This window comes from Tursiops truncatus, chromosome X (genome assembly GCF_011762595.2).
Source record: "Tursiops truncatus isolate mTurTru1 chromosome X, mTurTru1.mat.Y, whole genome shotgun sequence".
NCBI lineage: Eukaryota > Metazoa > Chordata > Mammalia > Artiodactyla > Delphinidae > Tursiops > Tursiops truncatus.
In genome coordinates, this window is record NC_047055.1 from 67,399,776 (window position 1) to 67,421,933 (window position 22,158).

Consider the following 22,158-nt stretch of genomic DNA (forward strand, 5'->3'; position numbering starts at 1 on the left):
ACAACTAGAGAAAACCCTCACACAGAAACGAAGACCTAACACAGCAAAAATAAATTAATTAATTAATAAACTCCTGCCCCCAACATCTTCTTTAAAAAAAAAATGTATAGATATGTATAATTGAATCACTTTGCTGTACAGCAGTAATTAACACATTGTAAATCAACTATACTTCAATAAAAATATTGTTTTAAATGGCTTTAAAACAAAATTAGAATCATACTATGCATACAAAGTTATGAACTGTTTTTTCTTACCTGAGAATATGCCACAAAGTTTTCCACATCAATAATATCTCATCATAAAGTATGCAATAATTTATTAACAAATATCATAATTCACAACAATGTGAATATACTTAACACTACTAAACTGTACACTTAAAAATGGTTAAGATGGTTAAAAATAACTTTCAAAACAAACCAAAAACTCCCTAATTATTGAAGAGAGGGTATTTTAATTTTTTGCTATTATAAATAATTCCATAATGAGCAATCTTTGAGTGTTATTTTTGTGCATGTGCATATCTCTGATACTTTCTATAGGTAAAATTCCTAGAATTGGGACTGCTAAGCTCCCAATTATGAGCAAGGGTATGAGCAAAAATAGAAATATCTTTACTGTTTTTCCTTATTTTAAAAATAATTTGTGCTTGTAAATTTTTTCAGAAAATGTCAAAAAAATGTAAAAGAAACCCAAAACTTACTTTTAACCCCACTATCCAGAGATTAAACACTATTAATATTTTGGTAACTATCCAGACTTTTTTTCTTATATACAAATATGTATATATTATTATACATATCTTAAAAGGAGCATACTGTATTTGGTAACCTGGATTTTCATATCATAAATGTCTTTCCATACAAATAAATATAGGCAGGCATAATCATATTTCATTTCTGAAATACATTTCACTGAACATGTGTACCATAAGTTTTGTAAGCAATACCATATTTCTGAATATTTTGTTTCTAGTTTTGCATTATTAGCAACATTTTCTGAGCACTTATGTGATTTCCTCAGGATAAATTTCTAAATGTAGAATTGCTAAGTAAAATATTTATAAGGTTTCTGGGATATAATGTCAAATTTTACTTCAGAAAGGATGGACCAATGTATACTTTCACTAATTACAGGAGTTTCATTTTTTTAGGAGTTTCATTTTTTATCTATAAAGTGGTTTCATCCATACAGATGTTATTTTCGTACTTTTTTGTTCAAAGTTAATTAATTGTCTCAACATCACTGATTAAAAAGTAATCTATCATTCAGTTGATTTGGAATTCCATCTTTATCAAATATTTACTTGGAATATTTGCATATGGTTCAGGTTTTCTATTGCCCCCCTCCCCAAACTTGTATCTGGCACTACTTCTTTGAAATTCTCTTAAAATAATAATAATATTAAACGTCATTTGCTCTCAATTAAATTCTTCTTTAGGTACTCAAGTCTACAGAATTAACCTTGTCTGTAGTAACTGCCTACAGTGTGATTTAAAATGCCATCAAGCACTCCCACTTGAAAATATCTTCCCCACCAATCTGTTATGGCTCCCCCAAGAGACCTCTCTTTTGGTTATACCAAAGTTACCAAACAGGTTGCACATTCAAATTACTTGGGGAGGTTTGTTTGTTTGTTTGCTTTTAAGTACAGATATCAGTCCTACTGGAATCAGACTCGTCAGGGCAGGCTCTGGCACCAGTGATTTGGAGGTTTGGCAATCATTGGATTCTAGCAAAAAGATAACAGTTATCTCAAGAAGGCAAGAGTTAAAACCCATATATATTATCTGGAGAGAATCTCTCCCAATCCTCCTCCTAAGCTGAAAATTGATTTATTCAATTTGAGCTAATTATCACTTTGGAATAGGCCACCAATGAGGCTTGAGCCCTAAGAGGAAAAGTACAGAACTGGCTTAATTTGGGAGGGAAGGAAGGAACATAATGCAGTAATAATATCTGGACAGCATTGGGTTCCAGGCCGGGAATACCAATCCATAAACAAAGTTTCTCTTCCTTATGTTTGTCAGCATGTTAAGTGTAATCAGCATGATCTTAGGTGATATTCAGGTGAACAGTCTCTATTTTACTAATTATGTATTGATTTTCCTCCATTTATGACAAGTGATACTGGTTTCCCATTTATAATAGTGATACAAAATATCCTTTTAAATAAACATATTTACGTTTTAAAAGGTGAGTCAATTTAAAGGAAAAAAATCACTGATAGAGGATATAACAAACTTTTGAATATAATTAGAAATAACTGAAGTTGGCTAAACACTGACAATGAGATTCCTGGGGTAGATGCTTGGAAGTCTAGTTTGGGGAAGAATGCCAAAGGGACAACTAAAATGAGCTTTGTCTATCTGGCAGCTTTGCTCAGGGTTAGAGCTAATACCAACTACATTGGTGCCTCTTAGGTTCCTCACCTCATCTTGTGCTGTCTTTTACTACATTTATTCAACTGGCAGCATGAATCATTCAAACTGTACAATTTCAACTTTACCCTAATGGAAAGTGACCTGTCCAGCTACACCGCTGCCTAAGTCTGATATTCCATTTAAGACTTTAGGCTTCTTGCTCAATCAAGTTCTGGACCAAAGAAGCAGGTGACCACTGCCCAGGCTTTCCGGAAGTCAGAAACTGCACCATTTCTGTAGGTATTTCCAAGTGCTTTTGTCTTGCCAAACCAAAACCAAAACCAAAACAAGAAAACAAGGAATTAACCTAAGCCAAAGAAATAAGTGACTTTAGCTGATTTCTGTAATGGGGGTGGGGCGGGGAGGGGAGAGAGAACTTTTATTTGAAAAGACCATGCCCATTCAAGATCTTTAGTATTGTAAGATATATAGAAATTCTGAGGAACAAAATTTCCAGCAAAGCCAGGTTTTCTATCTTTTCAATCATCTTTAAGAAAATATTTTTAATGTATTATTTACTTGAGCCCTTGGTTTAGGAGCTTGGAGATCTGGGTTGTTAGAAGCAGCATCCAATTATAGTACAGATCTCTCCATTATTTACTAGTTGTGTGATCTCATGCAAAGTTTGGTTTTGCTGCTTTAAGCTTCATTTTCCTCAACTATGAAATGTTCATAACATCTCTCAAGGTTTTTTTGGTAAAAGTTAAATGAGATAATGTGCATTCTGTTCTTGGCACATATTAGGGACACAATGGAGGGTAACTATTAGTATCGTTTTAACTAAAGTCCATCTTCCAAACATTTCTCTGCAGATAACCTACATCTGAATCTTGTAGAGAGTTTATTTAAAACGAATATTCCTGAGTTCTACCCTAAGATGTCTGAATCAGATTCTTAGGATGAGGCCTAGGAATCTGTATTTTAACTAAATGCCCCTCCCATCTCTCCTTCTGGGTTTGAGATATAAAGGCTTTGTGAGGAAAGAAGTCTGCACTTGATTTTTTATTTCTCAGTGAGTCTGTGGGGAGAAGAGGTCTTTTGGAAGTTGGCACTTTTCAAAGTGCTGAGGACAGACCTTTCTATGAAGAGACTAAGAAAGCAGAGGTGTGTGTTAGTATTGACTGTGCAGTCCCAGAGGGCTCGATGGGAAGTGTTGAGAGAGTGCAAAACAGTGCAGATCATGATGGAAGTGGATTTACAGTTGACCTCTATGGAAATGAGAGTTTAGATGGGTGCAGGACCAGATGAGCTTGAAGCTTTCATGACGACTGAAGAGGATGGAGATAAGAAGCAGAGACAGAGTCATCCTCTCTCTAAACTTGGTATAAAGTTGTTTGATGCCAGAGAAAGTGCATAGTCAACTGAATCTATTTTAAACATTTTATTATTCACAGTTTATATAAATGACAAAGTATTTATTAAAATAGATTAATAATTGGAGATAAGATGGGTGTTTCTTCTCTAAATCTAAGTCTTCTGTCTTCTCCTTGGTATATTGCACTTAATTTGTTACAGGAAGATCACTTTCTGGTTGTTTTTGGCATGAGTTGAAAAACTGCCCTGTGCTTTCTAAACCAGAGCATCTGAAACCTTCATGTTTGGATACATAAGGTGCTTGATACTGCTTCCTTAAGCAGTCATTTTTATATCTCCCAAAAGTATAGAATGGAAAGAGAGATATTTCATTGCTGCTGTAATAGCTGGAAAAAAAGACATGACAGTGAATCTACTGAGTTCCCCTACTACTAATGTAATTAACCAGGCATCAGTACATATTTTATTTCTACTATGTTTGAATATTTGCAATATAATATTTCTTATTTCTAGAGTATAATTTACTGAAGGAGAACAACCCCAGTTAATTAACTTACAGGGCATTTGTGGGAGGAATGATATACATCACTATATACACTTTCAAAAAGATGAACTGAGTTCTAGAGCAACTAAGTCTTCAATAACAATGCTAGTATAAACATGGCATTGTGCTGCTAGGAATGAAAGCAATTGTAATCTTTTCTACTAATCTAAGGTGAATATACAAGATGTTCTTCAGGCTTTTAGGTTAAAAATATCTTCCACAGATGGTATGGAATAAAAGGGATTTACTCTTATGCTTTGTGTGCTTCACTCCCTCATCTTTCATTTATTTTTTTAACATCTTTATTGGAGTATAATTGCTTTACAGTGTTGTGTTAGTTTCTGCTGTATAACAAAGTGAATCAGTTATATGCATATGTATATCCTCCTTATCCCACCCCTCTAGGTGGTTGCAGAGCACCGAGCTGATCTCCCTGTGCCATGCAGCTGCTTCCCACTAGCTATCTATTTTACCTTTGGTAGTGTATATATGTCAGTGCTACTCTCTCACTTTGTCCCAGCTTACCCTTCCCCCTCTCCGTGTCCTCAAGTCCATTCTCTATGTCTGTGTCTTTATTCCTGTCCTGCCCCTAGGTTCATCAGAACCATTTTTTTTAGATTTATCTATATGTGTTAGCATATGGTATTTGTTTTTCTCTTTCTGACTTACTTCACTTTGTATGACAGACTCTAGGTCCATCCACCTCACTACGAATAACTCAATTTCCTTTCTTTTTATGGCTGACCTCAAACATTTTATAAATATAAACTTGTGGCTGACTTCCTAAAAAGTGTTGCCTGGGCCCCTACAATGGAACCAGCACATCAGTTTTAGCTTCCACATATCTTCACAAAATGACTGTAGATGAAATTACATCCTCAGGATGCCTCCCTTCTAGACTGTGAACTCCCTCAGGACAGAGACTATATCTTTTATATCTGTAACCCCAAGACCTAGCACAGTGCCATGGTACACAATAAATATTGTTGAATGAATGACAACTGAATGAATAAAGGAATGAATGGATTACTGATTACCTTTCAGTTGTCCCTTCTCATCCTGCTATCCCTTTCCTCAGGGCAGACTGAAGAAAACATTTAAAATCCATTCATATCTTGAATATTATTATGAACTCCTAAAGGAATGACCTTAAGCAAAATGGAAGTGCTAAGAGGCAGATACTGGTTTTCTAGTTGATTTTGATCAGTAATTCTTATGCAAAAAATTTTAATAAAGACATTAGAGGCAGCATCTAGACTAAATAAATATATATTTGGGTGGTGTCACTTTCTAAAAACAAAACCAGTTTAATTTCTTAAAGATAAAGGAGTTTGGACCCTTAAAATAGTAAATAAATCCACCATAAAGAAAATGCAGTCACAAACACATAGCAGCCATAAAGATCTTTAAAAAAACAAACAAAAAAACCCTTCATCAGATCATTTTTAAATGATCCCTTTTTAAACCTCTTTAACAACTTCCCATTGCTTTTAAGATATGATCCAAAATCTCTAATTTGAACTATAAGCTAACTCATTGATTCATTCCAGAAATATTGATGAGTGTCTATTAGTATTTTAGGCTTGAAAAATACAGTGGTGAAGCACTGGGGCAAAGCCTCAGTTCCCACAAAACTTTACACTGGGAGTGGGCCAGTGGGAAGACTGACAGACTATAAACATAGAAATACAATCAATAAACATCATAAACAAATAGATAAGATAAATTCCAATGTGATGAGTGCTATGAAGAAAAGAAAATAGAATGATTTTCTAGAGAAAATGAGCTACTCTTTCAGTTTCCCAGGCTCCATTTTCTCACCCCAGGAAATCTGTGCAGGTTATTCCCTCAGGGCTCCTCCCTTATTTTCCTTCTTTCCCTAACCATCATTCTTCCTTCAGCTCAAGTCTCAGCTAAAAATGGCAACTCTATGGGTTAAATATTCCTTTTATATACTAGTCCCAATGTACCAATATGTTGTCTCCTTTGTAATGTTCATTACATTTACGAGTATTCGGTCAATGTCTGTCTTGCCACAAGGGCAGGATCTTCTTGTCTGTGGTCTACTGATCTATTCCCAGCCACCAGCTGGGAAATAAAGTAGATGATCAACCTACAGTAGATGATCATCATATAATAGGTGATCAATACATTTTGTTGAGTAAATGAACAGAAGGAAAATTGGAAAATTCTTTTATTATTTTCCTGTTAAGGAAGGGATAAAAATATGTGAACATCACACATATGTAAAAAGCACATGGGAGAGAAATGCAATTAGGCTGAAGAGAAACTCAATGAGAATTATTCAGTGGGTTGCTTCCCTGGGTTCTAAGGTGGCACTGAATGCCATCATGGGATAAATTGTTTTGAGAAGAAGTGATATCCTAGGTGTTGGAAGTAAGCAGCCCCTTGGTTATAAAAGAGCATGGAAAAGTACATGGGAGGGAGAGAGGGGGAGAGAGAGAGAGAGAGAGAGAAGAAAGAAGGGAGGCAGAGGGGGAGGGAGGAAGGAAGGAAGGGAGGAAGGAAGAAGGAAGAGTAGACTTGTTGAAGCGTGGAAGGAATAAGCAGATGGGGAGATGCTCTTTCTTTTCATTTTCAGATTCAGACAGATTTTTCTTTTAAAATAAAAATGGCCCCTCCTCCCAATACCAAGAAATACATGCATATTGTAAATATTCAAGACAATACAGAAAGAGGTAAAGAATTAAAAATGACTAATAATCCTTTCACATTTTATTTGCATGTATATTCATCTAGACTTTTTTCTATGTATATTTACACATATCTTAATATAAAAATAGAATAATACATGCTATTTTATAAATTGTCTTTTTATTTAAAAACATATTTCCAGATCTAGCTACTCATTTCTAATGGCTGTGTAGGAGTCCATTATGTGGATGCACTGTATTTAACTAATTATTGTTGAATAGTTATTTTTCTGATATTTCAGTATTTCAATATTATACAACTCACTATGATTAACATCTTTGTACATTTATTACGTACATTTTTGAAAACTTGTCCATTTATTTTCCTTAAAATAAATTTCTGTTTGTGGATTTGTTGATCAAACAATATGGATATTTAGGCTTTTGATACGTGTTGCCAAATTACCTAAAAAAGGTTATATCAGTTTGTACCAGTAGCATATAAGTGTGCCCATTTCATAGTAACTTCATCAACACTTAATATTAAAAACTTTTAATCTTTGACATTCTGATAGGCAAAAAAGAGATATCACTGTTTTTATTTTTATTTCTGATTATGAGTGAGGTTGATTACTCTGATTAATATTATCATATGCTTATCAGCCAAATATTTTCTCCTTCTTTGAATTATCTATTCATGCCCTTTGCGCGTTTAATTGGGATATTTATCTTTAAAAAAAATTTATAATAGCACTTTTAGACTACAGATCTTCCTCAATTTACGATGGGGTTATGTCCCGAGAAATCCATCCTAAGTTGAAAATATCCTAAGTGGAAAATGCATTTAATACACATAACATATCAAACATCATAGTTTAGCCTAGCCTACCTTAAACATGCTCAGAAGACTTAAATTAGCCTACAGTTGAGCAAAAACATCTAACACAAAGCCTATTTTATAATAAAGTGATGAATATCTCATGTAATTTATTGAATACTGTACTGAAATACAGAATGGTTGTGTGGGTACAGAATTGCTATCAGTGTCTGGGTTGTTTACCCTCATGATGTGGCTGACTGGGAACTGCAGCTTGCTGCTGCTGCCCAGCATCACCAGAAAGTATCATACTGCATATCGCTAGCCCAGAGAAAGATCAAAATTCAAATCTGAAGTACAGTTTCTACTGAATGAGTATCTCTTTTGCACCATAGTAAAGTCAAAAAATCGTAAGTCGAACCACGTAAATTGGGAACTGTCTGTAGTGATACTAGCCATACATGCTTATCATATGTTTATCATATGTAGCATTTTTGCCAATTTCTCATTTCTCTTTTAATTTTATTATAAATCAGTACTACCCCTTAGCTGTCATATGGAAATTATTTTTCTCAGTTTGTCATTTGTCTTTTAACTTTATTAACCTTGTGTTTTGACATTCAGAAGCTTTACTTTCATTTATGAAGTTGTATTTAACAGTAATTCCTTTTATGGACTTTTTGTCATGTTTAGAAAGTCCTTCCACCTCCCCAAGGCTATAGACATATTCACCTACATTTTCCACTTCTTTTGTGATTTTATATTTTACATTAAGCCACGTTTGCCTCAAGAATATGTCAAGGAGTGGCTAATGTTATTGCCATAATCTCAATATCTGGCTTAATAGCAATTGCAGGCCACTGAAGAACTCATTTTACACATTCTAGGTAAAAGTTCTAGTATATGACATGTAATATAAGACAAAAGCTGAGTAGAGACACAATACCAAACTCATATTCCCATACTGTCAAAAATGACAATATCAAGCCTGTTGGAAAGTTGAACAGGGAAGTATGAGGGATATTGTTGTAACTGCTTGGAGTGAAATATATTTCTGGCTGATGAAATGGCCGTCATGCCGAGGCCGGCACTCTATCAAAAAATATTTGAGGGCCTACTATGAGCTCGCTGCGGATATAACAGTGAACAAAACAAAAAGGTTTACTGTTCTTAAGGGGGTGGGGTAAACAAATAAATAATATATTTTCAGATGAAGTGCTCTAAAGAAAATTAAGCAGGTAAGGGGACGGGTAAGACGTTATTTCAGATAGGGTGGTTAGGGAAGTCTTCTCTGGGGAGGTGACAGTTGAGAAAAGGTAAAGTTGTAGAGGTGAGAACAAGTTTAGTTCGCTGGAATAATACTAAGAAAGCCAGTGTAGCTGGAGTGTTACCTGAAAACACAGAAAACAGAAAAATGGGGAAAAAAAAAACAGGGACACACCCTAAAACCGTGGTTGTTTTTCTTTAACTGTGAAAACGGCAGTTGGATGCTGGGTAGCTCATTCTCTACCTTCCTTCACACATTACCATCTAAGAAAGGCCTTCCTTAACCGCCCTTAAATTCCAACCTTATCAGATTTTCCCACCGTTTTACAGTCACCGCCCTCTTCCAAGGATTTCAGAATTACCATCTCAGAGAGGCCACCTCTGACCACTCTTTTTAAAACTGCAATTCCCGTTTGCCCCCACTGGGCGTTCTCCCGCCCACCTCCCCCCGCTTTATTTTTCTCCCTAGCATTTATCATCAACTATATATATGTTATACATATATATACACATATATATATATATAGTAATTATTGTCCCTCCCCCAAGTAGAATATGAAGACCCACGAGAACTGGGATTTTGGTCCGCTTTAATTTCCGCTGTATCCCCAACATCTATAATAGTGCTTGACACTACAGCTGGCGCTCGATAGATGTCGAATAAAGGTAGGATGCTGTATTAACCGGTCCGGACTAACTGTGTGAATCGACGTCAGGTTAGACTAGTATCGCATTTCTCACTCTGAAAAGGGTTTCCAGCAGTCAGACGATGACATCCTCCAGCTTTCAAAACTGGAAAGCCAACTTTCCCACAATTCTCAGAACACGAAATTTCTCGCCACAATTCAAAATGGCGGAGGAGGGTGGGGCCTGTCACATGGTGGGCGTCACAGCGGTTTTCCTTTTCCAGGCCGCGGCCCGCCTTGCCGCGTCGTCAGCCGGCAGCCTTCTCCTCCCACTGAGCCTTTTCAAGCAATCGCCTGGGATTGGCTACTCGGCTGGGAGTCGGGCTGCGGGGCCCGGACGCGGCATCATCACTTCCTGTTGTGGGCAAGCGTTTCCTGTCGCTGCTTGGTAACAATGGGGAAGATAATGGCTGCCTGAGCAACGTCTCCGAGCAGGCGCTGGGCTAGAGGCGGGTCTCAACCAGCGACTCATCGGAGGCGGGCTTGAGAGCGGCGGTAGGGGAGGCGCGCAGGAGCCCCGGCGGCGGCGGCGGCGGCGGCGGCGGCCGGACCGACCGAGTCGGATCCCGACACTAAAACCGAGTAAGTGAAGCCTTGGGAATCCTGAGAAATGGATGGAGAGCGAGAGGAAGACAGCGGAGCCGCGGTTACTGCGTTCTCTCAAAATGGCCTGAGTGGCGCATCGTGGCGGAGGCTCAGCGCCGCCTCCGGACCCCAGGCGCAGGTTGCTGCGGGGGGCTCCGTGGCGTAGTCGCCGCTGCCATTTTAGTTGGGTGTATGGCCGACAGGCTCTTTGAAGAAGGGGAAGGAGGTGGGAAGTACTTCCTCTTCGTGGCCGCTCGAGCCGCGGCCGGGGCCCTCCAGAACCTTAAGAATTTTGGGCAGGCGATTTTCGAGTGTTGGCTTCAGGCGTGAGAATCTTTGACCGTCTCAGGTTTTTCTCTCCTCGGTTCTCTGGAGACTTCCCTCGCGTCCTCCTCCCCCCCTCCCTTTTACATGGCGGGCTTGGGTTTAGGAAATGGGGGAAAAATCAGGCTGCTCTAAGTTAGATGCTGAGAACTTGCGGGCCTTTATATTTCCCAGGATTTGCAAAACCCCATTTTGAGCCCTTCTGCAGGGCACTATCAATTAGGCGCCCCCTGGGGCCACGATGACATCTTCCCTGAGGATCTGAGGCAAATGTGGTTTACTCCCTTGCTCGAATAACCCTGGCATATCCTTTGGCAGATATCACTGCAAGGATCCCCCCAAAAGGGAGGGAAAAGCTGTTGCGTGTTTGTTGTTTTTCCCTGGGTGAGGGTGGGAATTGGGCCAAATGATTTTGAAGTTAATTTCCGTTCAATCCGTGAGCAACCCAACCCCTCCCCCCTCAAAAAAAATGCCTAAGGGTCTCGGCTTCTGCGGGCGGTACCTGCCACGTACGCCATAGCTTTAGTAACTAGTATTAACCGGTTGGGCTTCTGCTTCCTGAATACTCAGTCCCTTTTTCCCTTATGCTGATTAATTTCAAGATGGAGGAGACAGCCACGTTCCTTCCCTAGACAGTTTCACCATACTTATTCCACAGGTTAGTCCGGGATTCTGAGGACTAGCAGGCTTGTTATTTAGGTCATTCTTTAGTTTGGGGGCAAGAGGAAGCATTTATATCAGGTTGTCATCCACTGTTTGCAAGGTCCCAGAATAATTTTTTGCTGGAAATAAGGAGCCCGCATTTCCTGAATCAGAATTAACCGCAGTGGCTTTGGATGATTGAAGGAAGAAATAGACATACTATTACTAATCATTTTTTGATTCTTCTCCTTATTAAAGACAGAATACTTATATCACCCCATCAGGTACATTATGTCCGTCCTGGATGACTTGAGAGCAGGCAGGCACAGTTATCGCTCCCCCAAAATCGGTTTTCTAAGTTGTAAAAATAAAGTACCCGGGAAGACCAATCTAAATATCTTTTAGTTGGATTTTAGTATACTCTTACTGAAAAAATGTTTTTCTTTAGCCTAAGATGTCCTGATGATCTTTCATACTTTAATTACTGCCTTAGGCTAGTGTAATGTGCCAAATAAGTTTTTGGAAGTAACTGAGAATCTGAAAATAATTAATGGTCTCATGAGAAAAGGCCTATTTTAAGTAACTTTATATTAAAAGGTAGATTGGCTCTCGGCCTTTAAAGGCTATCTTATATATAACATATAAGATTCCTGGTTCCCTCTGACCTTCTCAGTCTCCCCAAATATCCTAATACTAATGTTGAGTTACGTTGGGTTGTGGTGAGTGTGTGTGTGTATGTATGTGTGTGTATCTGTATCTAAAATATATAGGATATGTATTTTTTTAGGATGTGTCTGTTTCAAAGAAAATGTCTATCTTATAAAAGAGGAAGAATAATGGATTCTTTTTTTTTCTAGAGCAGAGAGTGAAGAAAACTAAAATCCAGTTTATTGTATTACAATACTATGTCATATAACAGTCAGGTAATTTATTTTTTGTTGCGTCTCCTGATGATTTATGTGTAGAATGCATGTTTAAAAATATTTATTCTGTTTTGCAGGCCCTGTAATTGGATGGGCTTATTTGATATATGTTAGTTGGTCTTGGGTATTCTTCATGATCAGAATGGGTGTTTTTCACTGGGAATTCAAAAGGTAGTGTTCCTGAGTAGCTGGAACCTCATTAGTGCTGTACCTGTCAATTTTTTTCCTTTAAAATAACGTTTGAAATTTACCAGTACCTGTATGGAACAGAAAAAACAATACAGAAATTTGCTGCCTTAAATTACTGTTGGAATGAGATGGGTATAAATAAATAGTGTTTAAATGTTTATTGAATAACAAAATGAATTATCAGTAGACTGTATTACAGGAATATAATCTCATTATTTTGTGTGACATTCGATTTTTTTCCTTCAAGGTCCAAAAAGTCATAAATGATATATAATACTCTAATTGGTATTAACTCCTTTCACCATCATTGTTAAGGTAGCCACATAATTTATTGCCCTAGCCAGGATGCTTTTAAGAGCAAAAGGGACATTATTAATAATGCATCCAGGTGCAAACCTGCATTGTCCCAGGCAAACTGCGATGGGTAGTTAGCCTAAATTCATAACTAATTTGTATTGAATACTTATGTGCTAGGTCCTGCGCTTCACATGCATCATTTTGTACTCCTTACAGCAAAGCTTCATGAGGATGTTACCTATTTTACAGAGGTAACTGAGACTCAAAGGAGAGATTAGGTAATTTGTCCTCAATTACATAGCTAATAAGTGGTAGAGCCCCCATTTTAACTCAGGTCTGTCTGATGCCAAAGTCACTAAGGTTTTATGTCTTTAGACTTAATTGCTATCTAATTAGATTGGAAATGCAAAGAAAATGAAAGGTTGTAATTTTTAAAATCTGTAGGTTATTTGCATCAAAAACTTTTGTTAAAGGAAATTTGCTTTATGAAGCAGGTGAGACTTATTTAGCAATTACACCCTCTTTTTTGGTCTGTCAAGGTTCCTGTTTCAGCTGTTAACTGCTTGTGAAAAAGTTTGATAAACTTAATTTAAAATCTGAAGTGGCTTTAAGAAATAGCTTAATAATGAAGTCATCTAGAACTGTTAGGCTGATTGGATATATTCTTTCAGATTAGTGAACATGTAGTGAGGCCTTAAATAATACAGTAGATCAAATGCATTTATGGAATTATAATGTGTATATTACTTTTCCCAAAGCTCTAGCAGTTTGGGAAATAGAGCAAACCACTCACCAACCTCCTGTTCCCTTGATTTACTGTAAAGTGGATAACAAATTAGAAAGTAAAAAGTCCTCTGTCAAACCCAGACCAATCAGGTGCTAGAATTTTGGGCCACTGACTAGGGCTGGGACATGTTTTTCTTTTGTAAGTCTAATTCCTTAACATTTCTGTATAACACAGACATTTCCAAAACTTTATGGCCCATTGATTTTAAAAAGTATCCAACTTACGTGATCCTTTGACATTTTGATACCCAGTGTAAGAAAGCAGTAACACTTCTGTGTCTATTTTTCCTTCGTTATTTTTTTTTCCAACCTGGAATATGGAAGTTTCCCAGATAATCAAGCAGTTCATTTTACATGTAAAAATCTTGACAATCTTGAACAATTTGGGAATATATTTGTGAACTTGTGGTTTTGCTCTTGAAATATATACTTGATATTTTTGCTGTAGATATTCTTGTATTTTAGTGCTTCAACCCAAGGTTTTAATTTCATTAGTCATAATATCACCAACATATGTGGGAGACAAATATCTGTAGACAGTGCATGGTATATGTATGTAGATTTGTGGACCTCTTGCAATAATTTCACTACTACAGGTTTGGCTGCTATTACAGCATTTACATGGTGATGAATGTGATACTTTCTGTGGGGGAGAGGAGATATTTGTGTTCAGTGTTTTCAGTTTTTTCGAATGAAAAATGATCTCTTTCCTCTTGTTCTTCACTTGAGTGTATGAAGAAAGGATTTAACTCTAATTACAATTTTCATTTTTTATTGACCAAAGTTCCTGTTAGTGTCAGTTACATCTAAGATGACCATATAATTTATCCAAACTGGGACACTTAGGCGTGAAAGAGGGCCATATTAATAATTACTACAGGACAACAGTTGTAGACTGCTACTCTTCTGGACAGACCGTGGATATATGGTCAACTTTGTCACCATTTCTGTGTAGGAGCACTGGTTCAGGGATCACAGTTGTCAACGTGTTTGGTTCTGTAACACAGTATTGTTTTCCTCAAACAATATAGCAGTCATTTGTATTTGTGTAGATAATATTTTCTTTTTTGGTCAAGTGATTTTAATTTTAAAAATTGACTTCACTCTTTTAAATAGTTCACTTTGGTGGAAAACTTATTTCTTAAAAAGTAGTACTTTACCATGAGATATCATCTCACACCAGTCAGAATGGCCATCATCAAAAAATCTAGAAACAATAAATGCTGGAGAGGGTGTGGAGAAAAGGGAACACTCTTGCACTGCTGGTGGGAATATGAATTGGTTCAGCCACTATGGAGAACAGTATGGAGGTTCCTTCAAACACTACAAATAGAACTACCATATGACCCAGCAATCCCACTACTGGGCATATACCCTGAGAAAACCAAAATTCAAAAAGAGTCATGTACCAAAATGTTCATTGCAGCTCTATTTACAATAGCCCGGAGATGGAAACAACCTAAGTGCCCATCATCAGATGAATGGATAAAGAAGATGTGGCACATATATACAATGGAATATTACTCAGCCATAAAAAGAAACGAAATTGAGCTATTTGTAATGAGGTGGATAGACCTAGAGTCTGTCATACAGAGTAAAGTAAGTCAGAAAGAAAAAGACAAATACCATATGCTAACACATATATATATGGAATTTAAGGGAAAAAAAAGTCATGAAGAACCTAGGGGTAAGACAGGAATAAAGACGCAGACCTACTGGAGAACGGAGTTGAGGATATGGGGAGGGGGAAGGGTGAGCTGTGACAGGACGAGAGAGAGTCATGGACATATACACACTACCAAACGTAAGGTAGATAGCTAGTGGGAAGCAGCCGCATGGCACAGGGATATTGGCTTGGTGCTTTGTGACCGCCTGGAGGGGTGGGATAGGGAGGGTGGGAGGGAGGGAGACGCAAGAGGGAAGACATATGGGAACATATGTATATGTATAACTGATTCACTTTGTTATAAAGCAGAAACTAACACACCATTGTAAAGCAATTATACCCCAATAAAGATGTTTAAAAAAAAAGTAGTACTTTACCAATTAACACCAAAATTGCCAGTAATCAGTGACTTTTACATTAATAACTTAAAAATAAACACATGAATCTTTTGGGTTTTTGAGTCATTTTTTGACTTCTTGAGAATAATGAGAAGTCAGAATTGAGTTAGTGTGAATAAGACCAAATTCTAATTTAGTGGCATAGCTTGATAATAAAAGAGCATGAACTGGGTTGAACTGGGTAATTGAAGATTAAATTCACTGTCTAAAGTACTTGAGTGAATTGAAATGTCATTATAATGGTTTCTTTTTTTAACTAACTTGATCCTGTGAATTGGCAGCATTTGGCTTGGTCTCCATCCTTTGATTTGTTGACATTGTTAATATTCTTCGGTTTAACTGTTTTAGAGGGTTGTTGTAAATCAGAATTATTTGTGAGCTGCAGACTTCCTGCCAAGAGATTAGACACATGCTGAATCCTTTTTTTCCTGCTGTCCTTTTCAAGTGGTAGAGGTAGAAGAATATAAACCAGGCTAAGCTAACATTGCCATGCAGATATTTTATAATCCCATTTTGCTCTAGTAGTATCAGCAGTGGTGGAGGCCTTAGTAGCATCCTCTGATAGGCCAGTAATGGAAGTGATCAGCAAATTGTGTGGGTGGTGAGAGGTACCGTGCAATAAGTAAAGGCAGTGAAATATAAACCCTGCCCTGTTTTTTAAAGAGGAATGCTTTATATTTCTTTAAAAAAAAATAAGATAGTCATAAAAAGAGACAGAAGTGTATGAGTGAAATAGCAGTAAGAAAAGCACAGCTTCTAAGCTTACATCCTAGTTATTCATGTTTTTTCTTAAGCTTTATTTTTCTGACTTAGTATTGTAATGTGATGCAGGTTATATCTTATTCATAGTCACAGATTCATAGAATTGGAAAGGTATCTTGTAGATAGCTTAATCCAGTACTCTAATATTGATGGAGATCCTGAGACACAAAAGGTTAAATAAATTGGCCAAATTTACAGTTACTGTTACAGCCAAGAGTAGAATCTAGTATCCTGTCTTTTTCCATTTTCACAGAGCTAAATTCCACCCTGCTACTCATAGAATAAAAAAGCTATCTGGTAATCAACCTTTGATTTGCTACAAATGCTGTAAAATTTTAATGAAACATTCTATATAGGAACAATTCCCAACACTTTTGTATATAACTACATATACGATGGTATTTAATTTCATGACCTCAGATTCAGCAGTTCTTTGTGATTTGACCTTTTTTTGTTTTTAACTATATTGAGTATTTTTCATTTTGGTGATGATATTATTGAGCTGACATTTTCATTATTCACAAGGCTTGCATGTCATTAATTCTCATCTACTCTGAGGTTCTTAATGAAGAAGCTCTGTTGCAAACACAATAATGTTTGCCCTTCTCTTTTCAGTATGACACATTTTTATGTTGGTACCTATGTTTTTTTTAATTGGCATGTTGTGCTTTAGAACACTATCGAGTTTTGGAGCTTGTATGAACACATCCAAAAGGTGACGATGCTCAAGGTATAATACTTTAGTAGTTGGTTGGTATTAGGTTACCTTGATTCCTCCCTCACACCATACCTTTTTGGTTTTTTGTTGTTGTTTTTCTTGTTTTTTGTTGTTGTTGTTTGTTTGTTTGGGTTCTTTTTGGCAGTACGCGGGCCTCTCACTGTTGTGGCCTCTCTCGTTGCGGAGCACAGGCTCCGGACACGCAGGTTCAGTGGCCATGGCTCACGGGCCTAGCCGCTCCACAGCATGTGGGATCTTCCCAGACCAGGGCATGAACCCGTGTCCCCTGCATCGGCAGGCAGACTCTCAACCACTGCGCCACCAGGGAAGCCCTACCTTTTTGTTTTTGTTTTTGTTTTTTTTTTTTTTTTTACCTTTTTGTTTTTAAAAAGAGGTTATTTCTTCCAGACTTAATAGATGTGGCTTATTTTAAAACTGATATTCACACAGGCATTTGAATTCCAGAATTCAGTTTTTTAAGTCTGTTGTTTTGTTAACCATATATTTTAGTGCCTTGAATCTTCTTAATGCAGTATGTCCATTGAATATAGTATGCATGTACTTATACTTAGCACCAGGTCTTCTGACCCATTAGTACTGAGCAGTATGTTTTCTATGTTTTTTTTTGTTTTTTGTTTTTTGTTTTTTTTTTGCGGTACAGGGGCCTCTCACTGTTGTGGCCTCTCCTGTTGCAGAGCACAGGCTCCGGACGCGCAGGCTCAGTGGCCATGGCTCACGGGCCCAGCCGCTCCGCGGCATGTGGAATCTTCCCGGACCGGGGCATGAACCCAGGTCCCCTGCATTGGCAGGCGGACTCCCAACGACTGCGCCACCAGGGAAGCCCGCTTGCTGTTATTTTTGATATTATACATTCGTCCCTATTCTATAATATATAGTCAATTCTCATTATTCTTGTAGATATTTTCTATAAACTCACCATAAGCACTGAATTAATGAGTACTGAATCCCAGCCCCTAGGGGAAATATGCACACACACACACACACACACACACACACACAGTGGTAAGTAGACAGATATGTATGTATACAAATATCTCAGATTATGATCTTAAATTATAAAATCAATTCTTGGTAGTTTCCATTTTCTTTACAGTATTTTCTTTTTTTTTGCGGTACACGGGCCTCTCACTGTTGTGGCCTCTCCTGTTGTGGAGCACAGGCTCCGGATGCGCAGGCTCAGCGGCCATGGCTCACGGGCCCAGCTGCTCTGCGGCATGTGGGATCTTCCCGGACCGGGGCACAAACCCGTGTCCCCTGCATTGGCAGGCGGACTCTCAGCCACTGCGCCACCAGGGAAGCCCCTGAACAGTATGTTTTAAGTGACTTTTTGCCCTAACGTTATAACAAAATTACATTTTTTAAAGATTGGCGTATGTGGATTAGGAGAATTAAATGAAATACTTTTAGCAGTGGTTAGAAACATAGTAATCTGCATAATTTTATTAATATATGATAATGACTGTAGGAGAATTGGAGATCACTAAAAATGCTTTAAAATTCTCAAGGTGAATAAAATCTGCTTTAAACTCCCTAGTTACAGAATAAATCTCAGGTTTGGTTTTCTTGCTGGCTTTTCCTCCCCGGAATTAAATTTACCTGACACAGTCATACATTTATTGACCAAATGAGTAGTTTTTGAAATGACTGGGCAAATTTTCTAATTTGGCTGCTTGTGTTCCAGGAATGGATTTGGATATATTGGCACACAGTATTATGAAAGAAATAAGCGTAATAAAACATATTATTTATCCGAGGGGCAACTCTATTTAAAACAAAAATACTAAAAGTTGACTTATTAAAAAATAAGCCCTGCTGGGTTCAGACTGCTTATAAAAGCTGTTTTGTCATTTTGGAAGTTTTCATACCAGAAATGAACATGGTCTAAAAAGCTCACAGTGAGGTTGAATACGTTGGACATGCCTATTGGGACTGGTATTTAGTTTATAGTCTTGTATACTACAAAGCTACAGTAATCAAGACAGTATGGTACTGGCACAAAAACAGAAAAATAGATCAATGGAGCAGGGTAGAAAGCCCAGAGATAAACCCAAACACATACGGTCACCTTATCTTTGATAAAGGAGGCAGGAATGTACAGTGGAGAAAGGACAGCCTCTTCAATAAGTGGTGCTTGGAAAACTGGACAGGTATATGTAAAAGGATGAGATTAGATCACTCCCTAACACCATACACAAAAATAAGCTCAAAATGGATTAAAGACCTAAATGTAAGGCCAGAAACTATCAAACTCTTCGAGGAAAACATAGGCAGAACACTCTATGACATAAAACACAGCAAGATCCTTTTTGACCCACCTCCCAGAGAAATGGAAATAAAAACAAAAATAAATGGGACCTAATGAAACTTCAAAGCTTTTGCACAGCAAAGGAAACCATAAACAAGACCAAAAGACAACCCTCAGAATGGGAGAAAATATTTGCAAATGAAGCAACTGACAAAGGATTAATCTCCAAAATTTACAAGCAGCTCATGCAGCTCAATAACAAACAACCCAATCCAAAAATGGGCAGAAGACCCAAATTTCTCCAAAGAAGACATTTCTCCAAAGAAGATATACAGACTGCCAACAAACACATGAAAGAATGCTCAACATCATTAATCATTAGAGAAATGCAAATCAAAACTACAATGAGATATCATCTCACACCAGTCAGCATGGCCATCACCAAAAAATCTAGAAACAATAAATGCTGGAGAGGGTGTGGACAAAAGGGAACACTTGCACTGCTGGTGGGAATGTGAATTGGTACAGTCACTATGGAGAACAGTATGGAGGTTCCTTAAAAAACTACAAATAGAACTACCATATGACCCAGCAATCCCACTACTGGGCATATACCCTGAGAAAACCGTAATTCAAAAAGAGTCATGTACCAAAATGTTCATTGCAGCTCTATTTATAATAGCCAGGAGATGGAAACAACCTAAGTGTCCATCATCGGATGAATGGATAAAGAAGATGTGGCACATATATACAATGGAATATTACTCAGCCATAAAAAGAAACGAAATTGAGCTATTTGTAATGAGGTGGATAGACCTAGAGTCTGTCATACAGAGTGAAGTAAGTCAGAGAAAGACAAACACCGTATGCTAACAGATATATATGGAATTTAAGGGAAAAAATGTCATGAAGAACCTAGGGGTAAGACAGGAATAAAGACACAGAACTACTAGAGAACGTACTTGAGTATATGGGGAGGGGGAAGGGTAAGCTGTGACAAAGCGAGAGAGAGGTATGGACATATATACACTACCAAATGTAAGGTAGAGAGCTAGTGGGAAGCAGCCGCATAGCACAGGGAGATCAGCTCCGTGCTTTGTGACCGCTCGGAGGGGTGGGATAGGGAGGGTGGGAGGGAGGGGGACGCAAGAGGGAAGAGATAAGGGAGCATATGTATATGTATAACTGATTCACTTTGTTATAAAGCAGAAACTAACACACCATTGTAAAGCAATTATACTCTAATAAAGATGTAAAAATAAATAAATAAAATAAAAAATAAAAATAAGCCCTGCTGGGTTAAGCCTGCTTATAAAAGGTGTTTTGTCATTTTGGAAGTTTTCATACCGGAAATGAACATGGTCTAAATAGCTCATAGTGAGGTTGAATACATTGGACATGCCTATTGGGACTGAAGGAATGTATTTATTTAAAGTTTATAGTCTTGTATACTACAAAGCTACAGTAATCAAGACAGTATGGTACTGGCACAAAAACAGAAAGATAGATCAATGGAACAGGATAAAAAGCCCAGAGATAAACCCACACACATATGGTCACCTTATCTTTGATAAAGGAGGCAGGAATGTATAGTGGAGAAAGGACAGCCTCTTCATTAAGTGGTGCTGGGACAACTGGACAGGTACATGTAAAAGGATGAGATTAGATCACTCCCTAACACCATACACAAAAATAAGCTCAAAATGGATTAAAGACCTAAATGTAAGGCCAGAAACTATCAAACTCTTAGAGGAAAACATAAGCAAAACACTGACGTAAATCACAGCAAGATCCTTTTTGACCCACCTCCTAGAGAAATGGAAATAAAAACAAAAATAAACAAATGGGACCTAATAAACTTCAAAGCTTTTGCACAGCAAAGGAGACCATAAACAAGACCAAAAGACAACCCTCAGAATGGTAGAAGATATTTGCAAATGAAGCAATTGACAAAGGATTAATCTCCAAAATTTACAAGCAGCTCATGCAGCTCAATAACAAACAACCCAATCTAAAAATGGGCAGAAGACCTAAATTTCTCCAAAGAAGACATTTCTCCAAAGAAGATATACAGACTGCCAACAAACACATGAAAGAATGCTCAACATCATTAATCATTAGAGAAATGCAAATCAAAACTACAATGAGATATCATCTCACACCAGTCAGAATGGCCATCATCAAAAAATCTAGAAACAATAAATGCTGGAGAGGGTGTGGACAAAAGGGAACACTCTTGCACTGCTGGTGGGAATGTGAATTGGTACAGCCACTATGGAGAACAGTGTGGAGGTTCCTTAAAAAACTACAAATAGAACTACCATATGACCCAGCAATCCCACTACTGGGCATATACCCTGAGAAAACCATAATTCAAAAAGAGTCATGTACCAAAATGTTCATTGCAGCTCTGTTTACAGTAGCCAGGACATGGAAGCAACCTAAGTGTCCAGCAACAGATGAATGGATAAAGAAGATGTGGCACATATATACAATGGAATATTACTCAGCCATAAAAAGAAACGAAATTGAGCTATTTGTAATGAGGTGGATAGACCTAGAGTCTGTCATACAGAGTGAAGTAAGTCAGAAAGAGAAAGACAAATACCATATGCTAACACATATATATGGAATTTAAGGGAAAAAATGTCATGAAGAACCTAGGGGTAAGACAGGAATAAAGACACAGACCTACTGGAGAATGGAGTTGAGGATATGGGGAGGGGGAAGGGTGAGCTGTGACAAAGCAAGAGAGAGGCATGGACATACATACACTACCAAACTTAAGGTAGATAGCTAGTGGGAAGCAGCCGCATAGCACAGGGAGATCAGCTCCATGCTTTGTGACTACCTGGAGGGGTGGGATAGGGAGGGTGGAGGGTGGGAGACACAGGA

General features: G+C 37.7%; 1 protein-coding gene across 2 annotated transcripts in view; it reads left to right on the forward strand.

Annotated features, from left to right (window-relative positions):
* Positions 1 to 10,085: 10,085 nt before the first annotated feature.
* Positions 10,086 to 22,158, forward strand: part of RLIM (ring finger protein, LIM domain interacting) — a 36,483-nt gene continuing 24,410 nt past the window's right edge. The window contains exons 1-2 of one of the 2 annotated variants that reach the window (XM_033849068.2): positions 10,086 to 10,289; positions 12,116 to 12,181. In XM_033849068.2, coding sequence (XP_033704959.1) covers positions 12,164 to 12,181 — 18 coding nt within the window. In that variant the 5' untranslated portion in view covers positions 10,086 to 10,289; positions 12,116 to 12,163. The remainder of the gene's footprint in view (positions 10,290 to 12,115; positions 12,182 to 22,158) is intronic. The other variant, XM_019932158.3, reaches the window with a different exon arrangement.